Source organism: Acipenser ruthenus, chromosome 25 (genome assembly GCF_902713425.1).
Source record: "Acipenser ruthenus chromosome 25, fAciRut3.2 maternal haplotype, whole genome shotgun sequence".
Taxonomy (NCBI): Eukaryota; Metazoa; Chordata; class Actinopteri; order Acipenseriformes; family Acipenseridae; genus Acipenser; species Acipenser ruthenus.
In genome coordinates, this window is record NC_081213.1 from 23,225,492 (window position 1) to 23,251,357 (window position 25,866).

At 35.3% G+C, this 25,866-nt stretch overlaps 2 protein-coding genes and 1 long non-coding RNA gene across 4 annotated transcripts in view; all 3 read right to left on the minus strand.

The window, feature by feature from the left end:
• Nucleotides 1–2,298: 2,298 nt before the first annotated feature.
• On the minus strand, nucleotides 2,299–5,887 carry LOC131701505 (uncharacterized). Its single transcript, XR_009308839.1, has 4 exons — nucleotides 5,550–5,887; nucleotides 3,581–3,711; nucleotides 3,346–3,502; nucleotides 2,299–3,241 (listed from the first exon to the last, which is right to left on the minus strand). It is a non-coding gene; the product is annotated as an uncharacterized LOC131701505 (long non-coding RNA).
• A 1,285-nt stretch (nucleotides 5,888–7,172) lies between these two features.
• LOC117413814 (sentan-like) lies at nucleotides 7,173–10,081 on the minus strand. Its single transcript, XM_034023153.3, has 4 exons — nucleotides 9,866–10,081; nucleotides 9,094–9,128; nucleotides 8,334–8,473; nucleotides 7,173–7,371 (listed from the first exon to the last, which is right to left on the minus strand). Exons 1-4 carry the CDS (start codon nucleotides 9,874–9,876, stop codon nucleotides 7,213–7,215), a joined length of 345 nt encoding a protein of 114 aa, XP_033879044.3. The 5' UTR covers nucleotides 9,877–10,081; the 3' UTR covers nucleotides 7,173–7,212.
• Nucleotides 10,082–15,918: 5,837 nt separating this feature from the next.
• Nucleotides 15,919–25,866, minus strand: part of LOC117413813 (synaptoporin-like) — a 46,662-nt gene continuing 36,714 nt past the window's right edge. For both annotated transcript variants that reach the window (XM_034023151.3, XM_034023152.3), the window contains 4 exons: nucleotides 24,545–24,669; nucleotides 20,273–20,471; nucleotides 18,661–18,852; nucleotides 15,919–17,665 (listed from right to left, as the gene is read on the minus strand). In XM_034023151.3, the coding sequence (XP_033879042.1) occupies nucleotides 17,375–17,665; nucleotides 18,661–18,852; nucleotides 20,273–20,471; nucleotides 24,545–24,669 (807 nt within the window). In that variant the 3' untranslated portion in view covers nucleotides 15,919–17,374. The remainder of the gene's footprint in view (nucleotides 17,666–18,660; nucleotides 18,853–20,272; nucleotides 20,472–24,544; nucleotides 24,670–25,866) is intronic.

Genomic DNA, 25,866 nt, shown 5'->3' on the forward strand with positions numbered 1-25,866 from the left:
TTACATGATATTGAAATGCTGTTCTTTTAATTGCCAAAAATGATTACTTCTTGACTTTACATAAACAAGTGTTTTTGATGATCAGATAGCGATCTCACTTTTTAATTATTGCACATTGTCATCTTGTCCTCAGTGAGGAATTGAGTGAATATCCTGTCTGCCCACTTGTAGTGCACAGGAAGTTTAAAGTAATTTGTTCACCCTAAATTGAACCCGCATGGGCGAATGGTTAAGGAATTAAAATAATAGACCTTACCACTGAACCTCGCTGAAAACTACAGTTTCAGTGCACAATTATCCTGGTTAAACTTGATTGCAATCAGCAATTAGGTGCGTTACTGACTGAGTAAGTCATGGCCCCTTTATTCCCAAGCCACAGTTCATAATTAATATATTTCTTATTTTAAATAGAAAGAAAGAGAAGGTGAAGTTAGTAAGAGTAAGTGACATTTGAATGTAAACATTTGTACTATGTATTCAATACTAGTTATAAGGTATTCAGCAGTATAAAACCAGCTGTTAAAATCTGTTTTTAAAGAATAAGATTTTTTAAAATACCGTATGTTTGTTTTTAATTTCCTGTACAGATATTAGATATTGCTACACTGTTCCAGAGCCCTAGAAAAAGATAGCATAAGATTATGTTCTTGGATCCAATATGTGCCTATGCATCTACAGTACACATTATCTGTGTGTCGAAGGACTAAACTCATTCTGACTGGCATAACAAGACCATTTATACTTGCAAATAAAGATAGCAGAAGCTCACTGCGTTCTCTACACTGCCCTCCATAGACTCGTTATAAAGCAGAATGCTCTAAAAATCACATGTTCACCAGAATGAAGAGATGTATCTATAATAGATGTATCTCTAAAAATAAGGTATAGAAATGATGGACATTGACAAAATGTTTTTGGCTTCTTTTTAATCACTCGATCATTCATCCTTGACCATGACACGCTTGAGTGACTATGACTGAAGCAGATGCACTTAATCACCTAATTAGTGAGACAGTTGATTGGACACTGGATATGGAGTGATTTCAGCTGCTGAATTGCAAGCTTGAATAGAGAGCAGCGCCTTCGTGCAATCGTGTTGGAGGCTGGACTAGGGCAGCGTACTGTAGCTCACCGTCTTCGGTGCTCACAGCCAGCAATTTCAAACCTGGCGAGACGGTATAACCAGACACACTCTGTCAATGACAGGCCACGAACTGGGAGACCAAGAGTCACAACACCTGCCCAAGACTGACAGCTTATTTTGCAGCATCTTTGTGATGTCAATTGTTAATCAGCACAATAAAAAGTCACTGCCCCTGCTCTACCTGTAGTCTTTTTTTATAGTGAAGATAATGATTTAGGGATTAAGGGTTCAACTCCACAATGAAAAGAAGGCAGTGTGTATTATTGACATTTCGGTCATTAACCTTTGATTTGTTTTATTTAGGTACAGGAAAGAGGTGACATTTAATTCAAAATCACTAGCAAGATGGTGAAAAGATAGAGCAGGTGCCAAAGAAGGTGTCAAAAGCACAAGGATATCAATTCCCTAACAAAGAAACCTGCGGCTGAAAAACCTTTCCCATTATCATCCATCTTGAAGAATTCAAGCAATCAGGCATGTAGAGACAGGCTTACTGCGTTTACACTTGTAAAGTAGCTACAGCAGCCAAAACTGTTGACTAGTTCAACTATATTGGCTGCTTTTCAAAGAATTTCAGTGTAACAAATGGGTAAATATATCAGCTTGTGGAATATGCTCAGATTTAAATACAATGCAGGCCTTTGTGTTTACATGATATGTTTCTTAGGTCCAAATTACAGGCCTAATCACCTAAGGGTTACTTTCACAGCAATCTCAAAGATTTGTTATTGACAAAAAGAGCCAAGTTAAACACCTCATGATAACCCCATCCTTCAAGTAGACAAACGTTTCGGCTAGTGCTTTCTTCAGTGTACTAGTCCCCTTTTGTCTTCTTGACCTAGTTTTCTACACAGTTCTCGTTTTAAAGAGAAAGCAAGCAAAAAAATACTTTGGTAAATATTTAAATCTCATCTCCTGTTTAATGTATTTTGCTGTTAATTCTCAAATTAAAATAAAAAAGTGGCTGCTAGGGAAGGTTTTTAGGAAGCTGGATGATTGGAAGCCTATTACAGTACTGCATTTACATGTTAATAGAACAATTTTGTAATTACCTTTGAACCAAATCGCTAATGGCAGCAACAGATCAATTAAGGCAGAGTCATTTAAATATTGAAACAGTAATTGCACAAAAAAACCATGAGCAGTTCATTTTGTGATATCCTTTATTAAGCTGCAAATTGACTAATAGGCTCCTCATTGTCTGCAAATGGAATTGATAATAAATAATTTAAAAATATATGCACATTATGTTTTTTTTAATGGATATATTCTAAATAAAATATATGCATTGAATAAGTGCATTGAACATTTGTTGTTATCTTTATTTATAAACGTTACAATGAAATTAATATGTTACTTCTGGTGCTTTCTGGGAAGAGTGCCACACACACCCATTATTTTCTACACATTCTTAAAGATTGCTTCGAGAGAAATGAGGTGAAAACTCAGTGTGTGAGTGAATATATTTGCTGGTAAAAAAAACCAAACTTTGATCCTTTATAATCAGATGCTAAAGTTTTTTTTTTTGAAGAAGAATATATAATTAATTGCACAGTATAACATCGAACACCAAAACTTCTGAAGAAGGACAAAGACAATTCAAAAGGAATAGGTAATCGCCAAAGGAATACAATAGAACTCAATATGTGAAGGTCAAGGAATATACTGGAAATAAAACCACTGAGGGTACCAATAGTTGAGTTCTAACCAAAGCAGAAAAAACAAAAGTCTTGACCTCCAAGATACAATGGTAGACCAAACTAAAATACTTAATTGTACCTAATGTGGTTATGTCACACTGACATAGTTAACAACTAGTGTGAAAAGTAATTATCAGTGGTTTTAAATATTATGTCTGCTGTATATATTTAAATTAATATTGAATGTTTCTAGACATGATCAAAACTTTTGTGTTTAGTTTTTTTTTACGTGCATTCAGCTGTTTTTGGTCTCAACTGAGTGCACAACTGACATATCTACTGCAACAGCGAATTTGGCAAGAAACGACATAAATTCTTTGAAGTCCACTTTCCCGTTTCCATCTGTGTCCAGCATCCTCAGAATGTCTACTGAACCCTTTCTGTTACTTTGAAAGCACTGCAAAAAAAAACCATAATAGATAGATAGTTCTCCTAACTGTAGTAACTGTATTTAGATATTAAAATGCCTCAGTTCTTACTATATGAAATGTTAAGTACTACCTTGTATATTGTGGGCATTTCTACCCTGACTAGATCCCTTAGCTCTCTGTTCTCAAGACACAGTGGGTTTCCTTCTCTGCCAGCATACTTTTGAAAAGTCTTTATTAGTACAGCCATGGCTTTTTCTGTTGCAGTCTTTACCTCCAGTTTAGTATTTCTGCAACATAGGAAATGTCAGCATGTGTATATTCTAACAAACCTGTGTGCATACTTGTCTTTTTTTAGGGTGAATTACCTTTTTCCTGTTAACAAAGCTCGGACATATCTGTCCCACTTGGTGGTAGTATTTTCATTTATGAAGCTTATAAACTCTTCAAAATCAACTTCTCCATCCCCGTTTGTGTCTATGGAGGGCAGAACAGCATCCTGTACCATAAAAACAAATGACATTTGAGACAGCGAAAGACAGACAGATACAGCATATCTTTATAAATCCTAATTTGAGACCACTGTTTCCATCATATTTTTCATTAACCAAAAGAATAACAAAATATATTTGAATAATATAATAAATCTTGCAATAAACATCTTTGCAGTAAAGGGTTTCAAATTAGTGCCCTACGGCTTGTAATAATGAAGCATTAGCTTGCAGTGAATAATGGTGACTCTGGTACAGATTTGTTACAAAGATCTAGAAAAAAAATGCAGTAATACTTTATTTGTAATCCAGTATTTGTTCTATTTTCCAGGCTTTCCCATTCTTAACGATACATGGTGCATATGTCAGATATTGACAGAACCATAATTGTTTTTTTGTTGTATGATTTGTAGTAATCATGTTTTTGATCTTTACATTTGTCTACTCTTTGAGAACCACTTTATGGATACCATTCATTTGATACATTTTCTTCTTTGTCAACAAATGAATTTCAAGCTTGAATACATGTTATATTTTATTGCCTAATTTAGTATGACAAGAGCTTATTTGGACTGATGAAATCCCAATAGATTCACAGACTGCATATTCAGCAAAAAATGTTCCTAAGCTAAGAGTTGGGAATTGTAACAAATAATTATTGGCCTCCTATTTGGCTGGCCTGCAGGCATATATGATCCCAGACAATGGTTATAGCATAATAATAATAATAATAATAATAATAATAATAATAATAATAATAATAATAATAATAATAATAAAGTAAAGTGGTTTTAAATCAAGCTATGCTTGTGGACCAGCTTAACCAGTGCCAAGTCTCCAGAGCCAGTACAACCAGCACCAATCTGACCAACATTGGAATTTCCTTCAGGAAGGTAAAAAACTATTTTAGTATTTCTTTATTGCAATTTAAGAGGTTGTTCGTGGCAAATGACAGAAGAGCCAACAAAGTCTAGAAAGGAATAAAGCATGGAGGAGTTTACATCGTAAAAAAATAAATAAAAAGTCTAAGCCTGATGTAATTCGTATTGATTTGTCTTATCTGTGAACTGTCTGTCAGATGTTTGGAAGAGGAGCCTATACAATAATTGAGTAATTGATCATTTCCTTTACTACAGCAACAGCCTGCTGGTAGACTAATATCACTTGAATTTATCACATATGTGGGACCTTCAAATGGTTTCATTCCCCATTGATTTTCAGTCAGTCTAGCCCAGGCAGACTCTTACTTAGCCTCAGAAGTGATTGAGCATTGCTTGTTAGGGACTCAACTGGCTTGAACATATACCTTGTCAAAGTTCAATGAAATCTCCTTGTTAGATCACAAACAGTGACTCACTCCGTTTGAAATGCATTGATTTAAACTTTATAAACTAACAACTGACTGGGGGAATATCCCACATATCTTATTCAAAATAATGATATTGCAAAAGCACACCACCTTCTATCCAATGTGCAGTTTACACAGCTGGGATACTGATTTTACAAAATAACAATGAAATGGTTAACATGTTTAAATAGTGACTCACTGGAACAACACAGAAATAATTGCATTTGAAGTCAAGTGTCTACTTAATACATGATAGCTGCAGAGCACCACTTATTTATGTTTATACATGTGGTAACCTGGTCTCTTATGGTGCCTTTTTCACATCCAATACTGCAATAACTGGTGATTGAACTGTTTTGAAAATCCTCACCTTTAATCCTTAAGTTGAAACCCCAGAAACGTGTATCTGTGACCATATGGCTGAATTGGAACATTTTCTCTAAAGGCTATGAGGTGTGTGTTGCATGTAAAGGCACTTGTCTCCAGTGCATTTCTTACCTGTACAATGGAAGGCAGCTCTTGTTGAAGTAAGGTTGTGAGCTCCTTCTGGTTCAGTTTAAGGGCGTCCCCCTCTTTGCCAGAATACTTGTAAAATGTTTCAAGAAGGTTGTAGACAGCCAGCTCAACGTTAGCCTTGATCTTGTATGCTTCAAATTACTGTATTTGATACATAGAGCCGTGTTCCTTTACTTGGCTGCTGTAGAGTAATAAGGAAGTACATTATAATTCTCTGTTGCCATGTTAACCACAGAGACTGTATAAAGCCAAATATTGCACAACACTGACTTTTTTTTAAGCAAGGTTATTTAAGTTCCCTTGACCTCTTTAGCTCATGCTTGAAACAACAGATTCTTCTTTTGGGCTAAATCAATTGTAATCAGTCAATAAATATCAGTTGATAGATTTTATTTATTTATATATTTATTTATTTATTTGTATAATAAAGGTGTCTGCCAAATAAATAAATAAATAAATAAATAAATAAATAATAGCTTTATAGTGCTGACTGACCCTGATACTAAAGAATGCATACTACTTAATGTTTAAATAACCTGAATTCTTGCCAGGTGAAAACGGGTTTGTTACGGAATAGAGACCCTTGAGAATGTAATGAGATTTTAAGAGTAAAGTGTTTGATGTGGGTAACACCTTTGAAAACCTTGTTTGTAAGAAAAGCAATGACTTGCCTTTTCACTCCCGAGTCTACAGTCTGTGAAAAAGCAAGTGGGCAAAGTTCGATTATGAGAATTAAATAACAGAAACAGACTCCTTTTATTCTTTGGTCTTTTTAATCCTTCCAGAGACTCTAGAATCAGACAGCAGGGCACATATCTTTCGAAAGTTCAGTGGTATTTTAATTGGATATAATTTAAAATGCATTTTTTGAATTTCTTTCTACTCGGTGAAAAAAAAAAAGAAGATATTATACACATTCAGTAAATGTTATTTATGTGCCCGAATTATTATGATATGTGTGTTATTAATCTTACACAAAGTTGACTGTGGGGTTTTTCCATACCAACATGCTGGTGACATATGAGTTAGGAACATAGCAATAGAAAGAAAAAGGAACACAGACTGCAAGGGCAAGGAAATACTTTATTGTATGCAGATCATCTTTTTCAATCAATTTCTTATTCTGTTACATCAGTGGGATACATAACCATCTGCTTATTTTCAATGTGCTGTAATCTCCCAAGAGAAAATGGATAACACCATTTGCTTTATTTATTACAATAAACTACACATAGTATTATGCACCGCAAGTTATATATATATATATATATATATATATATATATATATATATATATATATATATATTTATATATATATATATATATATATATATATATATATATTAGTTGCCTTTGGAGAAAGTGTGTGCACTCACTGTATCTAGATGCTCTTACAATTTTACAATTTACATTTATATAGCATCATTTATAACAAATCCTATCAGGTCAGTTTACTGTTCAAGCCATGGCCAAATAAATGATTTAAATTGTATGTTATCATTATACAGTATTTGATTTTTTTACAACAAACCCTTTAACCCCCCCCCCCCCAAAAAAAATAAATAAATAAATAAAAAAACAAGTTACAAAGTTACAAAGCCGAAACAAGCCAACAGCTTCATGTGAACATTAACTGCAACGTATTTACTTGGAGGTTTTTGTATTTCGAATATCTTGTATAACATCGGACATGACTGTCAGGCTTATTACCAAGACCAAGAAGTCTTCTAGATCCATTTTATTCTCTTTCTCTACTTCAAGGTCAGCGAAGATTTCTTTGTATTTTGGTTTCGTCTCTTGTCCCTGTCAAACACACTCGTGTTCAGAATGATTTGAAAAGACCCCGTGTTCATTTGTTATTCATTTGGATATATTCTGTGACATTGGCACAGCTTCTAAATGAGCGCAACCCAGAGAAGAGTATAGAGGGAGATGCTGGGACTGTTCTAAATAGAGAATGGTCCACTCATACCATCGCCTAGTGTTAGGGTGCTGTAGGAGGTACTGCCTTGAGAAGAAGATGTTAATCCTTACTATTATAGACCCCAGGGCACTCCAAGCATTTCTTCATATTGCATTTTAGTTCAGAAATCCCCTGAATCACTCCAAACCCTACCCTAGCTATATTAATTCTTAAGTGTCCAACTCATATGAATGGAGACCCAACATAAACACAGAAAAAATGCTGCATCAGTGTTTGTTACCAGGTAAGAGCTGTCCAGTTTATTTTGGAAAATTAGAATACGTCAAACTTGGAGTTTATGTCTGTATCCCATAATATTCATTATGTACTATAAGACGTTCAATTGTATATGTTATGCTTTTTCTGTTTCATCTTATACGTTAATGTGTGGTATACAAATCATTAAAGGAAGGACATTAAAATATAGGTGTATGCTAGGAGACAAATAGCATACATGAGATGAATAATTACAGCATTCTTTCAATGTTTTGTATTTTCTATGGTATTTCTTTCCTGGTGTCATTTAATTTCCATAGACACTGCCTTTAATCTGTTTGCATGTTTCCTTTTACTATGTCAGAAAGTGAGAGCTGCTCTGTATTTGCTATTCATAGAATTTCTTTAAAGGTTAGCAAACATCAACACTCCTGGCGTATAAATAATAAATACATTGAAATCCTTTTATGTTAGGTGTTATTCCAGTACACTACATTTACTTAAAGGTTATAGAATCATTTTTAAATACCATAATCTTCTGTGAATAGCCATAACGATCACTTATGTTAAGTGATACAGGTCTTACCCTTGTGAAAATCTGAAATTGTGTCAATAATAAATCTTTTGCTCCTGCTTTGCTGAGTTTGCCGTCTGGTCCAGCAGAGTTATAAAATACCAGTGCTGCAGTTGCAGTCGCCATTTCTAGATCTGAGGCTTTTCCAAAAGCTGAAAGAAAAATAGCGAAACAAACATGAAAATGATATAATCCTAACCATTTTAGCTGTGGTACAGGATTACATCTAACAAAATAATTCCAGAAGCTCAATTTATATTAAACATGTATTTTTAAAGACGTATCTGGTACTACAGTAAGTCTCTGTTTGTCAGACTTTCAGATAATGTTGCACTTCCTTAGTCATTTTACCTAAAGGGAAACATTCCCACACCTTCAACAGCTTATTTTCTGTCATTATCCAACTTTAAACCAGTAACATCCTTTGACCCTGAAAACTGCTAACATTAAATGACCTAGGAAGTACAAGTGTAACAGATTTCCTGAGAGGCGGCATGAAAACTGAGAACGTTCTTCAACCAGATATCATGTTTTAAAATGAAAATACACGTTTGGCATAACATGTGTTTCTTTCAAAACTGCACATTTGAGACCCGTGTATATTTGTTAGCAACAACAACTTTAAGACAGGTAGATGATTATTCAAGGCCTCTGTCATTGGAAAAAATAACTAAAAACAAATCTGCTCAGTCTGTTAGCTGGTAGCTGACAGCTTAGTTCAGGTGATTATAAATATAGGTTTATTGATATTGGAAATTGAGAGATGCTTTACCTTTGACAGAAGCAAGCTGCTTGGAAATTGGTAAGCTGTATAGATGATATGAACAACATTATTTTATTGTAAGAGAAGCACAAGGAATTCACTTGAATTTTGACTTATATTTTCATATACAGCTATTTTCCCAGTGCCCAGTATGAAAAAATACTTGTATATAAAATATTGTCTGTAATCAACAACATAGTTTACTATGGACATATAATTAATATATATTGTCTGTAATCAACAATATAGTTTACTAGGGATATATAATTAATATGACAGAAATGTATCCAGTATTTAGTGCTGCACATAGACACTGAAGGGACTTTATTTTCACAACTGCGTGAAATCTTTCGACTAGAAGATGTTACACCTCCTGTCCTGAAACATACAATTATGCACTGTATATAACTGCTTAAAATTATTACATTTACACGTTATACTTGTCTGAAAATGTTCTTCTTCACACAGCAAACATAACAACTTTCAAAAACCACACCACAATGTGCTGTGAAATAACCACTCTGATAAACTGGCCACAGTACAGCAGTGAAAATATATTGTTGTATTGTTGTATGCAATAATTCATTTATATATACAAATCAACTTTATAGAATCAAATTTAAATCATTTACAGTATGTGCACTTGCAAAAAAGCAATCAACTTTGTAATCTGTATACTATTTTTTACCAAAAAGAACAACAACATTTTAATGTTTAGTGATAACAGCAGAATACTAACTTGGACAAAACAGACTAGTCACCTACTCTTAGAAAAACTCACGTCTTAGGCATTTTCAGTGAAGACGATCGATCGTCCTGTTAATAGGAAGTTAGGACCTGTTAATTTGATTTTATTTCTTTCTCAGAGCTTGAAGCAGCCCCACAAATCATTAACCTGCCATTTATTTACCCAAAGTCACTTAGCAACATGCTTTAATATAGCAGAGATGCTTCTCAGTGAGGCTGCTGTTAACATTCAAACAGAGCTGTGTTTGCACTGCACACAACAATCAGTCTTAACAGAGAAAGACTTGATTATCCCTAGGCAACAAACCAACTGTATTCTTTTCAAGCAGAAGCACGGCTGCATTTCTGTCACATTACCTCTTAAACATAAATAGAGATATGTTTATAAACTATTTATTGTATTACCATTAGCCATAACTATTGGACATGCAATAATGCAAACCTTATACATGTTAAAAGAAACTTAATAACTTAAACATAATGGAATGTTTAAAATAATGTACATGAACCCTTGTCACATGCCACAATGCGCTGAACTAACTATACAACAGTCATGCAAACATTGAACTACAAGTTAATGAAGTGTGCCGCAGCAAGGATATGTTATAAGGGATCATTAGGTATAAAGAGCCCTTTCCTGGCTCACACATTCGTGACTAAGTACTGAATAATAAAACTAATTTGGACAAAGACGTAATAGTCTGCAACAAATTGGGTGTCAAAGTGCCATCAGAAATCATGAAAACCCTGACAAAATCTTTATTTTATTGACTTTCAGTCATCAAAATGAACATGATAAGGAAAGACAAGTAATGATAATCTACACAAATCTTCAACAATTGAGCAAGCATGCATGCCTACTGGGTTGGCTGATTCAACATGGTTTTGAATATTGGTTCTGTCCTTCACTTTTAATTGAGCAACTTCTATTTCCATCTCATCAATTCGCTAAGCTGTGTAATATTATGTTCCAAATCAAAGAGTGGGTAGCATAGCCGTCAATGGGCAAAATAGCAGGTCTGCCAGACTTTGATAGTAAGAGCTTGGGTTGCCTAGTTCGTTTCCTAATACATCTATTTTTTTTTTAAATTCCATTTGCGTCTGAATTTGTAACTTTATGATATTTGAATTCTATACTGCTAATGTGTTCTTTGGAGACCTACTTGACCTTTTAGTATTCGTTATGGATGATGAATAATAAAAATGCAATACCTGAAAAACAGATGCCGTCAACATAAAAAAAAGACATTAATAATGCTCTTTAAAAAGACAATTAACATAAACAATGAATTGAACATTACAATAATATAAAATATTCAACAAGCGTCTCTCTCTGAGGGAAAAGTACTTAAGAAATATAAATGCCACCTTCACATCTGTGTTAGGGAGTCAGGCCTGCAATGTAGTTCACCATATGGGAATACCATTAAAAACACCTGGGTTTTAAAAATGGTTCACATGAATATGTTATGCAGTACACACAAATCAGGTTATCTAAATACCTAACGACTGTTTATTTAGTGTGTCCACTGAGTTTTTGGCTGACAGACACATTAGGCGAAGCTGACTGCTGTGGTTACTGTATACATTTTAATTTATTCAGGCAGTTACCAAGCTTCAAATGGATAAGCCCTGCATGAAGTCCAGTGTCTTTGTATCCTGCAAATGTTTCTTTAAACAGTTATTTTCATCAAATTAGTGATTGATCAATATCGCAATTGATTCCACAGTATACATAAGAGCTGACCAGTTTGGTGGTGCACAATTCAAAAGGCTCCCTTCCTTTCATTTTCAACCTCTTGCATGAGGAAGTTGGATTGAGAATACAAATATAAAACGAAAGACTGTTTTGACTGCTGTACTGATGGTCTCTGCTTTATTGATCAGACACTAATAAAATTATATATATGTGTCTGCTTGTGGAAGAACTGAGAACAGCAGCTTGCAACAGGTTAAAATATGCAAACGTTCTGGTTTATTTACTATAATTTGTTTTATCAGCAAAAATAGTGCTCATGATTCTGGGCCATCATTTCTACAGTAATTATTTACACCAGTTCACTTGGGCAGACAAAACCCAATTAGCATGCTAATCAGTAACATCAATTTTCATTTGTATTTCAATATTCTGAAAAAATAAAAATATGTGCACCGCAGCATTGACAATATTAAGCCCTGTCAAGTAATATAAAACCATTTACAAAAAATGAAATGGTAAAATAGATTTTAATTGACTTTGCTGAAGTTTCACCTTGTGCTGTTTTCCCCAGGCATTACTCTAGCCTGTGATCATAGCTGTGCTTTAAGATGTAATTAAAAAAGCAGAATGGACTTCCCTCTTGTAAGGTTTACTCTGCGCTTCACAGTTCTGTTTGAAAAATTGCTACTTGCAGACTGCATGCTATTAATGTCACCCCACAATTTAATGTAAATTACCTCACAATTATTCAACACAGAAGAGCACCTACATCTAAAATTCCAGTAATCATTCCCCCTCAAAGCTAGCCACCTCCAGAGGTTTAACATCTCCACATTATAAATCTATCTATCTATTTATCTATCTATATGTCTATCTATCTATCTATTCAGAGTTAAAGCTGTGAAACTCTTAGATTACAATCACCTTACCTCTCTTTCCCATGTTTCCACAAGAAACCTGTATCATCTGAAAATGTAACTTTGTTTTTTGGATGTGTATTGTACATTGTGAATTTTGTTATAATTCAACGAATTGTGGTAGAATATATCGTTAGAAACTAACTAGTACAAGAATATCCATCAGGAAAGGCTGCAGGTTATCATTTTTCTTTATAGGGCATATGGTGGTATAATTTTTAAAGTTCATCCATTGGGAGCTCAATTTATGCTGTACTTCCTGGAGCTTGTTTTGCGTTTCGGCACTTTCATGGATTTACTGATTGCAGTATTTCTCTCAGGGCCAATTTTGCTTATTGTTTGTTATAGAAGGGCACACAAGCACTGAAGAAAGTACTGGGGAAAATACACAGGGGAATTCAGTTCAGCTTCCATTATGTATCCATTAAAGCCAACAAACTAACCACCAGCTTTTACAGAGCAGCAAATATATGTATAAAAACTGTGTTACGGTCTTGTCCTGTTATTGAAGCTGATATGCCAATGTGAGGTATTGGACAGTACCACATTCATTATGTTAATGCTATTCTGTAACAAGGTATGGTTGGTACACATTTGCAAAATATTGGTAAGAATGAGCCAACTTCCGATCACACCCCCAGTCAGGCTGCTCCACACAAAGAGATATACAGTGCATATGAACATGGCATATGTACTGTTATACTTCTACAATAAGTACAGGATGCATTGACTGTACATGGAGATAACAAGACAAAGTGAAGGATATTACGCTAGCGACACAGACAGCTGTCTTCAAGTACACACAAAGCATCCTCCAATAAAAGCAGTTTATTGAAACCGCCCTGTGTTTTGTAATTGTAGGAGAACAGTATTTGGAATCTCAATTAATTAATCCCACTACCAATACAAAACAATAAAGAATCATTTGAGGGTCTTTTCATTTGTAAAACCTTACCCTCACGCAATTTGGACAAATATTTCAAACTGTGTTTTCCTGAGGTGGTAACACGGGAGCTGGAAACGAAAATGCTAAATGTCTCAGTCGTTGGACCTAAAATTTATAGCCTCTTTCTTTAACACCAGAGAGCATTTCCTGTTTGGTCTCCAGTCACTATGGTTACTGCTATAAGAGATGTCAGTAATACGGATGAAAGGGCCAGCACAGATAACATAGATGGTAAAATATGTACCCTTTCAGCTAGGGCTTTATTACCCCTTAAAAATACCAGTGTATTACTAGTGTGTATTTCTTCATACAGCCATTGTTATGACACGATATGAACATTTACTATTATGGTACCAATCAACAAATTATAGCTGCCACTGTGGTTCCAATGCCATTGCAAATCATTTACTCACAGTGGTATTTGACTGATAAAGTGCCTAGGACCTGATGGTAGGACAGGACAGAGAGCTTTGTCATATGTAAACTGCAATCCAATAGATATAAATGAAATTAGCTCAACAAAATATATATATATATATATTATTTTTATTTTATTTTTTTTTACTATTTTTAAAAAATTTAGTAGTCGACAATTTTTTTTTTTTTATCATTTTCTCCCAATTTAGAATAGCCAATTATTTTTAGGCTCAGCTCACCGCTACCACCCCCGCGCTGACTCGGGAGCAGCAAAGACAAACACACGCTGTCCTCCGAAGCGTGTGCCGTCAGCCAACCGCTTCTTTTCACACTGCAGACCCACCATGCAGCCACCTCAGAGCTACAGCGTCGGAGGACAACGCAGCTCTGGGCAGATTACAGCATTTTGGCGCGTTCACAAGTTTATAATGATTTAAAGAAGCTTTGGTTGAATTGTCTTACCGGATAGTTGATGCCAATTATAGATAACTCAAGGCTAAGTTGAAGATTATTATAAGACCATGTGCTATTTTCAACATATTCTCATTGGCTTCACAAGGGTTATGTCAATTCCTTCTCTCAGTTTTCATGTGTGTCAAAAAAGATCTGTTAAGCACTGCTAACAGGGAAATACAGTAGCAAGAAATAATTTGCAGGCTGTGTGGTGCATTTAACAGAATAATCATTGCATTGGGGGCTGGGGACAGAGCATGTCACCCTTTGTAAAATATCTACTGCTGCCTTTCCCTGATCAGGCTCCTGGCACATGGGTTGAAAGGGAGATTTCATTTGTTATCTGCCTAGTGTGCTCACTTAAAACCGTATTCTGAAAATGAAATGTTCTATGTGCTCATTGTGTGGTGGCTTAGGCTCATTACGTTGTTGCTGCAGAGGTTTACTGCAGTGCTACACAAAACATTTAGTAGAACTAGTCCACGTTTTTTGGAAAATTATTTTGTATTAATGAGGCAATAGAAAATTAGCTTCTAGCATTATTGCAGAGGGTAAATACAGTGTCCCCTTTTAAATATATTATGTGACTAGAGTATAAAACCATATCCATTTTGAATACCAACTTTACTTGCATTCATAAAGTATGCCACAAATGCATGTACTGACATTACGCTGTAAAATGCCAGACACAAAGCAATTACCAATGTGCATGATATATTACAACCACATAGAATTCTGGTCCAGCACGTCATATTCAAAAATGCTATTAAGCAGCTGATTATTGACAGAGTTTACTTCCTGTAAATGTCAACCACGATGACAATGGTCACACCTGTCTGAGATATTGATCTTTATAAGAATAGGTGATGCATACATTATGTTAAACTGGTTCCAAATGTGTGATCCCTCAAAAAATGAAAGGCAGCCATAATGTGACCTTTAAAAACAACACCACAATTACTTATTTATTTATTTTTAATTTAGAGTGTCCAATTACCACCCCCATTTAGAATGTCCAATTATTTTTCCCCTCACCAGAGCTCAGGAGAAATGGAGATTCAGTGAGCATCCTTTGATCTCACAACCAAGCTAGTTTTTCACACCCAGGAACACCAAAAAGACTGACATACAGCACTCCAGCAGAGGGGTTTTAGTACTGTGCTGTATGTGATCTTTGTTCTTAATGCACAGCACCTGACAATAACTGAATAGAACCACACAGTCACATATAAATACTACACTTTTATAGCAAATGTCACTGATTAGGAGACCTTTCATGAGGGACGGGGATTCCATGGGGTGTTAGAGAGACAGAATTGTTAGGGGCTGTTTCTCCTCACCGTGCTACAGACACCTGCAGAGCTGGCCTGTGTCTTCCAGGGACAGTAGCTTGCCGACATCTGCTGTAAAGTTGTAAAAAGGCAATTGGCGTGGTCATGTGATCAGAGGAAAGCCATTGACCACTCCTGAGAGCTAGTAAAATGTATAAAATGTTCAAAGTTTGAGGATAAATTTATGGAGCCTTTTGTAATTAAAGTTAATGTACCAGTAATCATAATACACTATTAGAAACAGAAGAAATACCCATTGAACACAATGTTAATTGGTTGATTTTGGTTAATTGGTTGAGAGGAATGCATTATTATTACAGTACGCAAGGTTTGTGCAACAACTTTATTAATCATATTTTAAAAGCATACTGATATACAATCTTATTCAGGTACACCTGATCACATTATAATGTAACACTGAGTTTAGAGCAAATACAACAATGGCATATACCTCATTTAACAAATGCATGTACTGCAATGATTTAAGTCACATGCTTTGGAAGTCAAGAAACAAGGTTCACAATTAAGAGAATGTCAAGTTACACTTCTATTCAAGCTTATTTTTTGTTACAGAAATATGTGATTAATGAATGTATATCAACCTAATTTACAGTTCTGCATATCTTTTAATTTTGATAATATGATTCAACTTACTGTTATTTAAAATCTATAGGTGTTATGGGGTGTTTTGGTGTTTATTATTTAAATACATGTATTTATAAGATATTTCAAACACATACTCAGTGTTCCACTCATCCCTTTTCATATTTGTGCTTTCAGTTCTGAATTATGGCAGTTTAAGCAGCATATTTTAAAACATGTGTACTTACTAAAATCCTAAAAGTACAAAACAAAGGGAATGCTCCTTGTACAATAGCCACTAACATCCAAGTAGTCACAAAACACCAACAATAAAGAACTATTGTTCATGGAGAGTTATCAGTGTGCAATATTAATAGGGTAATATCATCAGGAACTTGGTTGTTACTGAATTTTTAAAAGCATAAAAAACTGAATTTGGATTATAGGAAAAAAATAAATAAAAAACTTTAAAATAAAGTATAAGAAAATATAATTAGATATTACAAAAAAAAAGTTCACACATCTTGAACAAAAAAATAAACCTCAAAGACTAGATATTTTAGGTATGCGTTGAATAAATTAAATTAAAATTAAATTCTGCTTGCACTGCTGCTATACAATTACTCAAAATGTGCACACGCAGCAGATTTATAACTTACAATGTACAATATCATGCACTTTCTCAACACAATATAATAATAATCATCATCTTCAATAATTTTACAAATGACCACGATTTCTTTCACAAGAGTGCAAAACAGAGTTCAAAAATACCTTCCGTCAAGATCTGTGGCATAGCACATCACAGAAACAAATAGTTACAAACAGCTATAACCACTGGAATACAACATGCCAAAAAAAAAAGGAGAGAAAGAAAGAAAGAAAGAAAGAGAGGGAGAGGGGGAAGAGAGAGAGAGAGAGAGAGAGAGAGAGAAAACTACAATAACATTATTTTTACAACACCTACAATGTTAACTTTTTAACTTTAGGTTTCACTCCCCAGATAATATCATTGTACCTCTCGCTACCTACAAACAAGATATGTTGTAGTTTGGAAACAAGAACCACTGCCTTTCTGACACTAGAATACTAACAACAGAGGAAAACACTCCTCGTATTGCAGTCTTATTTAGACGTCAACTGATTATCGTGTGCCCTCTTAAGCTTTGTATCTTAAAATTCAGTGTAGATGTTACATCTAATTAGCAAAGGAGGTAGGCTCGCTTGGGGCATACCCTGCCTGGCCATAGCCACCCACTTGGCCGTAGTTTGACTGCTGACCGAAGTCTCCTGGTGGATTGGTACCACCAGACTGGCCAATGTTTTCTTGCTCATATCTGCCTTGGTTGTAGGATTGCTGGTTATAGCCTCTTGGTTGCTTTTCTGTGGTGCTTGAAGGATACCTCTGGGTGGAAGAATGCCATCCAGTCTCCTTGAATACAAACCAAATATTTCCAGCCCATAGAACAAAGTTTAAGAATCCAAAGACCTGGAAAAACATAGGCAAAGCACTAATACCTTAGAAATGCCATTGTTACTGTACCTTAATTAAGATAGTTAATCATTTATTTATCATGTTATTTGAACATGTTTTTATTTGTGGCAGATAACATGTCTGGGAACTTTTACTTTAATGTATTGTGTTTTTTGTTGCGTACAGTGCTTTGTGATACTTTGGTATGAAAAGCGCAATATAAATGTAATAAATATATACACAAATAGATTACCACATACAGTATACTATTCCTATACCCACTTATTGTACATTTTATGCAGTATATTAGAATTAAATACTCAAATTGACACGAATCTAAACTCTGGCAGGTCAGGTCAACATCATGGTCAAGTTACTGTATTGAGTTTTCGTGTCTCAAGCAGTCTTTATGACTATCGTATTAAATTACGCTCTACTTCAATTAGCTAAGGTCTGCAAAAAATAGGTACCCAACAGAGCCTTAAACATAAGCAGCTAATACAGCTATGTTGGGTAGATGTGTGTAATAATTGAAAACTGCTTGAAATCTGAGAAAGTGGCAGGAACATCAACAAGAAGCAATCTTCTTAAAATCCAGAGCCATCGCTGCTGTGCTGTAATCTCACATGTAATGGAAAAAAAATCGTACTACAACCATAAAAATTATTTCATTTAATAATTCCAAAAGGTGTCAGAAAGCCCTCTTCCCCTCTATCAACCCCTATGGTGATGTACATTCACCACCTTAGAAGATAAAACACAAAAAAGCAAAGCAAAATGTGTAGCACAATTCCTAGGTCGTTACAGACTACTAGAATGTAATATTTAATCACACTGTCAGAAAATGTGGTCTCATTGTCATTGGTGCTCAATAATGTGTACATTGCAAATGAAGCAAAAGGCTTTGTTGTGTGTTGTTAATTAAGACCTTCTGGCTTCAAACAGGAAAAGGAATTATCTGGAAAACCAAAGTAACTGAGAACGTTTCAGTGATTTTAAGTCATACTTACAACAGAAGTATTTAAACTTGCCCATACAGGTTTATGGAGAGGAAGGCATTTGTTGGACTGCACCTTACATGCAGACATTAACAAAAGCACCTCACTGGGGTCTGTGGCGGTCTTCACATCCGACAGACCCTTCGCCCAGGCAGACGAGCTCACCAGCCACATGAACGAGAACACCACCGTCACAATAAAATCCTGTTGAGGTGTAAAAAAACATAGCTGATTCACTGAGAACACATTGTCTTGGTCTTATTCCACCCCCTCCCCCTTTCACACGGAAATGGCCAACATGGCCAGTATCTGCAATTCAGAATTTTGAGTATACAGTAGTTACTACTGATCTATATATATATATATATATTGAACAACAAGCACCACACCAGTAAATATAAAATACAAATAAAAATATATTTAAAAAATAACTTTTAAAAGTTTTGTACACTAAATTTCCTCTGCAATAAGACCTTTTTAAAAAATACCAATTATACTTACATAGCATCTCATTAATTTTGTAAAGTAATGAGATGCTATGTAAGTATAAATACAAATACGCAAAGTACTTAATTCTCCAAGCTCACCTAATCCTTGAGTAAGTTTAATAAGCCTGGTTTAATATAGCACGGCATACAATATAACAAAGACCTGCCACAGTAGGGCAATGGATTCTCATTCTGCGACATGTCATCATATTGTTCTAATGAGAAGTGATATTAATTTCATTAACATTACATGTTCTATGACTTTTTCACTCATAAAAGGAGGCATTTTAGCATAAACAACAGTGATTAAGATGGATGGCCAAGTAGCCTCAGGAAGGCGTCATAGTGTGAGTCTGCATCACTTGTCAGTCTGCCAGCAGGATGTCTACCATTAAAATGAGCCATAATCACCGACTAGAAACAGCTAATTACTTTTCACAAAGCAACTCTCACCCACTCATCATCTTCATTCTGGTAGATTGTTAAAGGGAAAGGCAACTGAACTACTTGTGTGCCAAACCCCCCCCAAAAATACCTGCAATTTATTGTTACGCTGACCATGAATTCTCTGCAAACAGATGTGTCGCAATAAAACAATGAGGGCACTATCGAGTACACTGATAACATATGTGTACTGAATTGATACAATCACCGTTTGCTAACAAGAACACAATTAAGATCCACTGATACTAATTCATAAATCAGAAATGTTTCAATGTATTAACGAACAGCTGAGACATTCTATAACAGAATCATGCACTGTGAAGTAGGTCAGTTATGCTTTTCTGAACCACTGTTCAATCTAGAACATCAAACATGTTTACACCTGCACTGTGATCACGGTGTGCTGCAGGAAGAGACTGTGCCTGTTACTGATACTAACATCAGCCAGTTGTTCTGCATCACTGCTATGGGACTGCTGTCAGAATTCCTAATATCCGTGAGCATTGGGTGAACTCATATGCACTTATAAAGGCAGAGGAAAAACAAATACTGCAAATCAGGATATGTGTGTATAATTATATTATATATATATATATATATATATATATATATATATATATATATATATATATATATATATAGCGTGATCACAATCATTTTTATACTAATTATTAGAAATGAACATTGCTTACAATAAGTGGCCCCCTGTTGTTCTCTCTGTACTTGTTCTGGTAAAAAATGTACACAACAGTGGCCCCCAATGAGTACAAGAAAGCAAAGACTGCAATGGTAACGAAGAACTCGGCCGAAGAAGAATAGTCTCCTATCAGGAACAGTCTCTCCCGTCTTTTACCATCGCACGTGGGGGCATCAAAATACACCTGGTGCAACCTGAAAACGAAAATCAAAATCAAAATCTGTCATTATATACTTTTTATATTCAGCATTTCTGGCAATTTTCATGGCAAGTGTCATGAAGTTACTGTGTGATTACATCAGGAAACAAAATATTGTTTGCAAGGCCATTTCAATGTAATTGCACTTGATTTGCCAAGTAAGAGCAGGACTCATTCATACTTACCCAGTTATTACCCTGTAATCTGGAAGTGCTAGCAGTACTTTATAGGGAAGGTACATTAAAAGGTATCAGGGGGCTGCTGTGCTTGCAGACCAACATGAGGGGGCTGCTTGATGGGGTATAATTAATTTGATAAACGTCAAATAATGATATACGACAGCTAATTCGTGGTTGGAGAATACAAGTTAGGTACTGTAAAGGGGTCAAGGTACTAAGCTTGTATTATAGTTATTGTCAAGGCAGTACTGTTGTGCTATTAGACTTACAAACCGGAGCACCAAAAAAATATAGTTTGCTGAGAATTTGATGTGAAATCCTTTGAAAAAAAAGCAGTCATGAGCAATAGGCTTTTCACCCTGCTCTATAAAACACCTTTGTGACCATTACAGGCTGTACTAATGGTACAGTAAGTTCTGTTCTGTCTGATCAATGATGAATGGCATAAAAGCATCATGCTGAGCAGACAAGCTCTACAGATCACTTTTAATGCAGAGGCGAACTTCAAAGCTGCACAAATCAAGTAGTAGATGTAGCCCTGGCAGCTACACGTCCCTTATGGAGTGATTTTTTTTTTGGTCTAAATTTATGAGAAAATGTACCTCTTACCTAAAATGCAATATTTCACATTAAAATGATGCTGGGAAACCACTTAGTGAAAATGTTCCCACACTGCTACACGACTCCCGTAACAGAAGGGAAATTCAGTTGAAGTAATTTTTCCCTTTTTTTTAACTAAAATAAATCCCCAAAACTATTATTGTTCCTGTCCAATACAGAAAAGGAATATAAAAGGGATATAGTTTTCCCCTTTAACAACTGGGAAGGGAAACCAGGTGCTCATGAATAGCTAAGCTGACAAAAAGTCAGGTTTGTGAGGATACGAAGTAGAACAAAGGCAGTTCTAGGAAGTTCACTTAAGCTTGTGTCAGTATCCTCTCTGCCATTAATGCTAATCTGCTAGCAGGAACCAAAACCAAATAGACTTTATTAAGTGTTGGAATCTTAACAGAATTGATTGTTCCTGTGGTGGCCTGTTAGAATTAAGCATGTAAATACTACTTCAAGGTCTTGATAGCGGTTTAATTGGTTCAATTAAACAATTTAGAAAAGGATTAGAACAAAGACCAGGAGTGGGAGGACCAACTGTGGCCAGACACCCCTGCAATAAACAAATAACTCAAATCACCTCAGGCTAGAATAGTTTTGTTCATAAAAAAAGGTCTAAAGACTCCCCAGTCTGATATCTGTGACCCCTTACTGCAGGCTTTTCTGTGAAATGATTAAGTATGCTGCAAATAGATTTCAATGAACAGCTGAAGTAGTCAGCCAATTGATTTGCTGAACTAGTACAAGACACTCGCAGTCTGTTCTGAGCCACTTGCAATATGACCCTGGCCAGTTCCCTTTTTTTGGCTGCCATTCTGAGAATGGCCAGGTGGTTAACAGAATACTTGGCAGCATTAATTCCATCAGACTGCAAGCAAGCAGATGCCTTTTCTGATTTCGGAAATGGTAAAGTTCCAAGTTGCAGTATATAATATATTACCAGTTCCACCTAGAAAACCACAATATCAATGAATGCCCTTATACAGTAAATATATAATATAAGGATAAGGATAAATTAAATAAGTGTCATATAGACCACATGTTCTTCATTGTATGGGTATATGGGTGTAATTTGTTCTTTAATTTATATCTGTTTGAACTGTAACTTATGCATCATGTTAGACAGGTTTACTGCAGTATTGTCACACTCTCGGTTTTAAATCGTCCTGTACACAATGCTGCCGGTGTTTATAAGGCAGTGCCACTGACCAAAGCTCCATCTGCATGTTAAGCAGTTTTGCAAGTCTGACTAAACTAACCACCCATACAAACCTCCTTCCTGCATAATAATCATCTGTTCAACCCTATCTCTTGGAATACAAAAATACATTATTCAAAACTTGAAAGTATTTTCCATAATAGAACTTAAGGCAAAAATTCATATTGCTCTCCACTGCAAAAAACAATATTATTTGTATTTGTTTATTTACTGTATTTATATATTTATATAGAAGAATATAAAAACATAAGAAAAGGTCGTTCAGCCCATCTATGCTTGTCTGGTTCCTTGTACAGTCGCTGTTGAGCTGGGTTTTAAAGGACCCAAGTGATTCACATTGAACAACATGCCTAGGTAACCCATTCCATACCCTCCCCACTCTGTGTGAAGAAGTGTCTCCTTCTCTCGGTCCTAAGACTATCATCAATTTCTAACTGTGTCCTCTGTGCTGCTTAATGCATTGGTAAGGATTAAAGTGCCACTTTACATTTATTGACATTAAATTCAATTTATCACATTTCTGCCTAATCTCAAATTAAATGAAACTTCTTGCAATAGAATTTTGCTGTTTATATGGTTAAAATCGAAATGTTCTCCTGAAGAACACACATACTGAACAGTGTGTGTTTACTGCTCTTATAAACCTCTTTGCAGCTCAACCTGCAACTAGATCTAGATATTACAAATAAAAGCCACATTTGTGCCTGTGTCCTTCTGGTCTTATAACATTAATGTTGTTCATGGCGTTTTACTTTCCCTATGTAAGGGCTAATTGAATGTTAACTCCACCTTTAGCTATTGCTGCTAATTTACCGGTGTGTTCACTTTTATCAATTTCCACACTTTAATGTAGTTCTGTTTTAATCAATGAAATTATATTGTTTGAGTAAACATGTAAATATATAATTCGTTTTTTTTTTCAGTTTCAGAGCACTGTTAGGTGAGATTTACTCAATAATTACTGCTTTTAAAACTGGAAATGTCAGAATTAACAATAACAGAAATAAGTCTCTTTGAAGTATTAAAGGTGCATTGCACATACAGCATGTGTAAACTGTTAAAGTGATCTGTACTCTGGATACAGAATGCCAGTCATAGAAATTCCCAATTACCTTACCCTTTCTCATTTAAATTATATACCATAGAGAAAAAAGTTAATTAAACTCTGAATTTAGATTTAAATCCCACAATGCACATTAAATTGTGCAATTGTCACATGTCTGTTAGCGACATTTATATTGGCCACTATAAGTAGCTCCAAGAATATCTTAATGCAACTCTTACCCTCATAGGGTTATAATAGTTTGTCTTTAATACACAGCACTAATACCACATACATGGACAGGCGTTACTGGTGTGTATCAACAGAACAATGAAGAATGCACTATAAACGTTAGGTCAGTATTTATACAGGTATCAATTGCAGTCCTCTCAAGAACTAGAAAAGCATGACAGCTCCCCTTCAAAGAATTAAGACCATCGGAAACTGTTGAACCACACCTTCTAGCACTGCCTACCTTCTTGCTGAATCGGTACCTCCTTGGCAACAGATCTAGGTGTGTCAAGTGGGAAAAAAATGTTCTAAGAATCTCCTTTTCAAAGCACGAAGCAGTGTTTTTTAAATTGAAATTGCCATCTCTTGTACTGAGTTGTTAGCCATTATAAATGTAACAAGTGCAGAGTTAAGTGATGTCAGCTAAGAAATAAATACTACTACTACTACTGCTGCTGCTGCTGCTACTACTACTAATAATAATAATAATATATGTGCATATATATTACAGCAGGGTGTCTGGTTAGCTCATCATCGGGCACTGAGCTTTAAAGGGATTATTTGGAGCACTAACATTACTGCTGTAAAATGATACAAAATGGAAGCCTCAGCTGTTTGAGCTGTATGTATTTTACATTAAAAAAGGGTTAACATATACATTGTCAATGTATTACCTGTTTCTAAAAGCAAGACAACAGACGAGGCTGAGAACGACTTCAGCATTTAATTGACTGCAAACATTTGCATGATACAAGATGATGTAAAAACATTAAGGCCCACTGTCTTACCTGAAAGGGTAAGCAAACTCTATCCCAACACTTAGGTCGCTGTCTGTCTTGTTCTGACAGTCTACACTGACTTTCAGCTGTCCAGAATAACCACCACATGTTGCAAATGCAAAAATTGCAAAAAGCTGTAATAAAACAGAAACAGAATTAGTGCCTCGTTATAACTAATAAGTAGTTATACATAATTTACAGGGTTTTTTTTCCCCAGAACTGTAAAATATTACCACGATAAAGTTTTATAAATATTTATACAATATGTTCTGCTCATAACAAGTATAGCGTAGGCTCATCCAGTAAATTAATCTTATGGGCAATGTTCTGTGCAATTCACAACACTGATGTAGGTATGAGGCAAAATGTTTGTCAGACTGAATTTACGATTGAGTCTGAAGTTATACGGGTTCTCATGAAGCTGAAGAACATGTTTTTTGTTCCATTGTTAAAAATCAAACACATAACACAGCAAAAGTAGCTGACAGACTGAACTGCTGCATCCTTTATACAGCACGAGATTTCAGCAGAAGAGTCCTGGTCCCCACATCAACACCTCCAGAATCTAGCAGTCAGTAGTGCTAACTTTCATCTGTCTTGATATTGAATGACAGTCTCAGAGACAGCATGCTTTGATCACACCCCCACAACTATGCATCCAGGAGTCTAAAGGCGTTTTGCTTTGTCATTTCTCTCTCTTTTTTTCTGTGGAACCATACAATTTGCATTTTTACAAGGCCAAGACACATTTCTGTCTGAAAAACCAACACATTGTAGGGGATTTAATGTAATTTAATGTAATGTTATTTTGCATTACATTGGAAAATTAACAGTGTCACCAAATGATCACCACAATATGGATCACACACAAAAAATATATACAATTTACTCTAATGTGAACGACAAAATAAGTCTGTTGCCATTTTACTGAGGTAGCTATTTCACATCTGCAGATATATTAATGCCATGGAGTGAAGAATAGGCTTTGTGAAATAGGACATTCTTTAAATGTTTTGTCATGGATATTTGGGTAGTGGGTCTTACTGGGTGGCTGTTACAGTAAGACTTTCAAGATTCTAAAGCTCCTAAGGGCATCTTCCAGACAGAACTGAGTCAGACTCCCTTGTATTGCTGATCAATGACTGTGAAACTGAAGACATCTCAGAGTGGGTATGTGCAGCATCAGATATTTTTACAGAGGCACAGCATATCAAGGGTATAAAAACTGCAGCAAAACCAAAGTTTGAGTTGGGGGTCAAACAAGTGATTCCATTAATCTGTCTACTTTATCAGGGAGCACTACTGCTCAATACTAGAGAAACCACACTTCC

Coding starts and splice junctions, on each gene's coding strand:
- LOC117413814 (XM_034023153.3), bottom strand. Junction 8,474..9,093: donor GCAGCTTGCTTCTGTCAAAG/GTAAAGCATCTC, acceptor TTTTTCTTTCAG/CTTTTGGAAAAGCCTCAGAT. Junction 7,372..8,333: donor AATTTCAGATTTTCACAAGG/GTAAGACCTGTA, acceptor TGTGTTTGACAG/GGACAAGAGACGAAACCAAA.